Raw genomic sequence first — 5,594 nt, 5'->3', positions numbered from 1 at the left:
GGTGCAAAAGAGATTTGTAGGTGTTCGGAAGCGCTGCTGTCCAGCCTTACCCATTAGGAGCGGCTGCCTGGTCTGGCTGACACTGGAAACCAATGAGATGTCAAACACGGGTTTCAGCAATGGACAAAAAATCTGTGATGAATATGATGAATAAGCATGCTGCTACCTAAGCTGTAAGGGAAATGAGACACAGTCTGACAGTTCTGAGATTAGTTTGACACGTTTTTGATGCTTCAGCATAGTGGGATGCAAAGAGTAAATTTAGAAGTGTTTTTCTGCAAAAGTAGCTTTGGCGTGGTATAGTGAAAGACGGAAGGCAGTGTTACTTCAAAGAGCTTGCTTCAGGAGGTTAATTCAGCTAGAAGCACTCATTCAAAGTTTGGAACCCTTGAATCTATTCCAAACCCAGTGTGGTGTGGTCTGGTTAACAAGAACAGGAAGGGGAAAATAGCCCGAGAGTATAAACCCTGTGCCCGAGCTAGAGTAACGCCATGGGGAGATATCATTTCTTCTAAAGGAAGGATTTTTGCTTTTCTGCGTGGCTCAGTGTAGCCAAGCCTTACCAGTTTCACTCTGAACCTGCTCGCCAGCCAGAGGAACAATGAACGGGCTTTAATGCCAGGGTAAATCTCCAATATCCTGGATTTAGGTGGTTGTAGCTCAGGGCAGAATTTGATCTCCTGCACACAGGATCAGTAGATTTTCTCAACTAAATGCTTCAAAATACAATGCAATGAAAGATTGTGATACGGGCGGGCTATGTCTCCATAATCTGAATTAGACTATAATTGCGTATCTCAGTTGATGATTTGTGACAGCTGAAATTTTCCCCAGCTCAGCTTTTGGATTTCATTCAAAACTTTCTTTAAAGAAACAACAGTGTGTTAATTTGCTGCTTGCTTTATTTGAAGTGTTCTAGAAACTTGGATATTTTTGATTGCCTAAAACTGCAGCTGAGTTCAGTGGGAGCATTACCCAAGAAGGGAGTTCAAGTGAGAGCCTTTTATGTGGTTAAATAGATAATTGATATGGGTGCGGTTATACCACTTGTTTTTAATATAAATAGCAGTGTGCTTGGTAGGCAGAGAGATGGGTGGTATAGGAATGGCATTTAGAACTGTTTTAGTAAATATTTAGTTTGGGATGAGGTTGAGTGTTAATTACTATTAGCATGTGCAATCCTTAATTATCAGGTGTGTATTTACTGGGAAGGTGAAAGAGGCATTAGCCATCATGCACAGCTGACCATGATGGCTGCTGCAGATATGGAGACTCCATCTTCCTGGTGAGCTCGGGATTGAGTCCATCCCTAGTTATTGTATTAATATTTTCGCACTCTCTGAATCACGCCTGAAATTCAGCCTTTGAAGTCAAAGTAGACAATAAGTGTCTAGTGAAAGAGGAAGCTAAGTGATTCTCAGCCTTATGGTGGCAATCATACGCCTTTAAAGGGCAGTGGCTAAATTTGTGGAATTAAAATGGAAGTCTAATGATGGCCTATTTTTATTAGGTAGACATAAAACACAGCTTGAGGAGGGGCTGCGCATGACCATTAATATGTTTCAGACTGATTGATAAGGGATTTTAGTAGCACTTTTTTTCCAACTGTTGGGTGTGATATGATGGAGTGACTTAAAAACTGCTTGATGTATGAGGTGACACTATCACTTAAATTACACAGCTTGTTTATCTTCCTTCTTTTTGTAGGGCTGTACAAGGAAATTTGACTTTTTGGTTCTTCCTTAGAACTAATCTGATTTCTAATTTAATTTTAATGATTTTTTATTTATTTAAATTTTATTCTGTACAAATAGAATGGAAAAGATACAACGTTGTAGAAACACTGTATAATTGATCAATTGTGTTCTTCTAGGGAAAATCCAGAACGTACCTTTGATTTGGTGCTGAAAGTAAAGTGCCAAGCATCTGAAAATGAAGGTAATATACCGTGCTTATTAATATTTATTTATAGAAATGAGAGGTGGCAAAAAATAGTTTCCATCCTGATTTAGTGTTACTGTATGTTTTGAATTACTGTTGGATTGGGATTTTATTAGAAAGAGACTATGTTTATTTTATTCCTTTTTAAAATCTATTAATGTGTTAATTCATAGTAGTTGTGGGTTTTATTGTTATGTTTTTGTTTTGTCTATTGTAAAAATATTTTTGTTCTGAGGGAAATACTTGCAAAGCTTGAGCTGGGAATGCATGTTCTACAGTTCTTCAGTCTTAAAGTTGATTGTGTGTAAGATTTAATTTTAGCAGAACAATTGACTTCTATCAGTGGAATGTTAATTTTGATCAGGGTGATAGGGAGAAAATAAGTTCTCTTCTGAACAGCAGAAAGAGCCTTTATTTCTAGCTCTTGTTTGGCAGCTGCTTTGGTTTGATACATGCTGCAAATAGCAGAGAGTGCTGACTTGAGCTTATATTAGCCGTCAGTTTCACATCTCTGTAAGCACAGGGTAAAAGAGATGTAGTATTGCAAGAGTCATCTGAGAGAGGCTCTTCTCCCTCTTGCATAAAAAGAAGATGGGATTTCCAGTGCTGTAATTAGAGTGACCTCTAGAAAGTCCGTTGGGGAAAATGTGCTTTGTGCTCTCATCCAAGGTTGTTCGCCTTATAAAAACACAGGGAGGGAAGTCTTGTTGGGGTTGTGTTGGAGTCATGTTAGTCTGTGACAGCTGTGTCTTAATCACAACTGTAAAAACAATAAACTACATCTTAAAATTTGGTATATTTCTTATCCTACTATGCTAATGGATGTTGGTTCTAGAATTTGTGACTCGAACCAGTCAGAAGCCTATAGAAGTTTATAGTCCCAAACTATTACCTTTTTTTTTTTATTTCTTCTAATGTTTCTTTTAGTAGTGTCACAGGTACGTGCCTAATATGTTTACAAGAATAATTTTTGTTGAAGCTAAACAGCTGTGGTTCGTTAAGTCTTTTCCTGACAATCCCAACAGGCCTTTCTGTACCTGTTGTATTACATATTATCCATTAATGATTCCTCAAGTTCCTCTGCTTTTTTTTTTTTCCCCCCTAAGATTGTTAACTTGTTTGTGGAATGACATCTTGGTATCTTGGTCCTGGTGCAGTCCTTGGCTATTTTCATATTTGGTAGTTGTGGGGTGGGGTGGGTGGTTGTGTGTAGTAGTTTTTTTTGTTTGTTTGTTTTTGTTTTTGTGACCACCAGTGTCCTTTGGTTTATTGCCTGCTTTTCTGATTTGCTGTTGATACAGTCATGGTTTGGGGAGTCAGGTGGGCTTTCCTAACTCTCTGATTCTTGTTGTGGTTTGTATCATGGTGCATTTTACCTTCTGTTCTCTTCCCTTTGCAATTTTTACCTTAGTAATTTCATAGATGATGTCTGTGAACCCTGCTTAGCTACTTGACTTCTGATCTGATCCTCCTTGTGTTGTGCATTTAGTCTCTGCCTCCACCTGATATCCCTTCCTGAGGGCCTGTTCACATCTCAGCCTAGGCCCACCTTCAGCTTTAAGATTTTATTCCCTTTCTTCCTTTCTGTCCTAAGATTCTCCCCCTGTACTCGGCACTGGTGAGGCCGCACCTCGAGTACTGTGTTCAGTTTTGGGCCCCTCACTACAAGAAAGACATTGAGGTCCTGGAGCGTGTCCAGAGAAGGGCCACAAAACTGGTGAAGGGTCTGGAGAATATGTCTTATGAGGAGCGACTGAGGGAACTGGGCTTGTTTAGCCTTGAGAAGCGGAGGCTGAGAGGAGACCTGATCACTGCCTACAACTACCTGAAAGGAGGTTGTGGAGAAGTGGGTGTTGGTCTCTTCTCCCTAATAACAGATGATCGGACGAGGGGAATGGACTAAAGCTGCGCCAGGGGAGGTTTAGATTGGATGTAAGGAAGAAGTTCTTCACCGAAAGGGTTATCACACACTGGAACAGGCTGCCCAGGGAGGTGGTGGAGTCACCATCCCTGGATGTGTTTAAGAGACGGGTGGATGAGGTGCTGAGAGATATGGTTTAGTGGTGGACAGATACGGTTGGGCTGGATGATCTCTAAGGGCTTTTCCAACCTAGTGATTCTATGATTCTAAGAGCTAGACTGTTGATAATCCTTTCAGGTCTTAATCTTGAAAGATGTGGGGTTTTTTCCTTCTGTTAACAGAACATGGATCTATATGCTTTTAATTCCTTTTATCTCTCTTTTGACTCTTGATTTTTTTTTTGCATCTTTCTGACTCTGCTGCCATAGGAAGTCACTTCTCATTATCTGCAGCCCTGTGAACGATTGCGTATGCCTGAATACTGGTCGTAGTCACTTCCCCTGCCTCCCTCAGTGGGCGTTCCGTGCTGTTCAACAGTTCTCTGTGGAGAGTAGCATAAGAAGACAGCTGTCTTCTTCAAGAAAGCTGTCTATCTCCTTGAACGGTGAATTAATGTGGAGGCTGTATTTGTGACTGTATTCTGGGTGCACCCTCTTCTGTTCCACTTATAGGTATCATACCTTCCTTCCAGTGTGGGCTCAGATGTTGTTTGTCCATGGGGTGGCCAAAGGCAGAAAGGAGGTCTGATACCAGTAGCATTGGAGACTGCGGCGTGTGACCAGCGAGTGGTTTAGGGGTATTTCAGATGGCCTGGAGGTTGTATTAGTTCTTGTGTGAGTCCGAGATCAGCACAAAAGTACAGTCCCCTTTTACCAACTAACCTGTGCCGTCTGAATATTCCAGTTACCATCCTGCTGTACTTGGTGATCCATCTAGAGTTCGTTTGAATTTATTTTCTATTATATCTAATTCAGATAACAAACTCACTCCAGCAAGGGCTTGACATCATATTTACATATGGTATTATGAGCACAGTGATGTATCAAATTAATATATCTGAATGTTAAAGTTATTTAAAGCAAATTCTCAAGAGACAAAAGTGTATTGTCTTCACTGCCACTTTAGAAATGGAGCACAAGGCTTGTCATGCTAAACAGGGAGCTTTCAGGGTTGGTTTATTATAAGGCCTTACAAATTTGACAGTTACCCTGTATTGTAGGTCTTGCCTTTAAATAGATTTTCATGCTAGGATAATCTTTTGAATATATCATACTTGAAAACATGATCCATTCACCTGTTTCTTTGCTCATGCCTCTTTCTTTCTTGTGAAAGAGATTTGTGTTTAAATAGGGGCTTTCTCCCTCGCATCCCATCTGTTCCTTGTACTTGATCCTGAAGCTATGTCAGGGCTGAATTTGTGACATCACTGTCACCATTGTTGCCGTGGAAATATCACTGCCACAAAATTATGATCTCCTTGCATGAGTGAGCAGCAAGAGAAGACGACTTAGGATAGAGGAAGACCTTAATGTGACCCATGTATCTTTAAGTTTTTTCTTTTCAAGGTTTGCTGTAGCGTGTTTTCTCCTGCATTTTAATTTTCCTGGGCCAGCATGTAACTGTTCTAGCAAATAAAAATTGAGGTAGCTGTACTGCATGTGTAGCTATTAATATGATGTTTTTTTTATGAGGATGCCATATATTTTCAACAGTGTGACATGAACAAATTTTCTGTTAAAGTTATTATGCTTTTCGAAAAGTAATTTTAGATACCTTTTTTAATTATAGCGTA

General features: G+C 40.0%; 1 protein-coding gene across 1 annotated transcript; it reads left to right on the top strand.

Annotated features, from left to right (window-relative positions):
- Positions 1–1,250: 1,250 nt before the first annotated feature.
- Positions 1,251–1,938, top strand: LOC104516506 (DENN domain-containing protein 1B-like; the record flags this gene model as incomplete). The annotated part of the gene is made up of 2 exons (XM_010160844.1): positions 1,251–1,285; positions 1,874–1,938. Coding segments are annotated over exons 1-2 (100 nt in total), but the record flags the coding sequence as incomplete, so codon positions are not given.
- Positions 1,939–5,594: the final 3,656 nt, after the last annotated feature.

This window comes from Eurypyga helias, unplaced genomic scaffold (assembly GCF_000690775.1).
Source record: "Eurypyga helias isolate BGI_N326 unplaced genomic scaffold, ASM69077v1 scaffold30741, whole genome shotgun sequence".
In the NCBI taxonomy this organism is placed as follows: domain Eukaryota; kingdom Metazoa; phylum Chordata; class Aves; order Eurypygiformes; family Eurypygidae; genus Eurypyga; species Eurypyga helias.
Note: the sequence above shows the minus strand (reverse complement) of the source record. Positions and strands in the feature narration are given on the sequence as shown.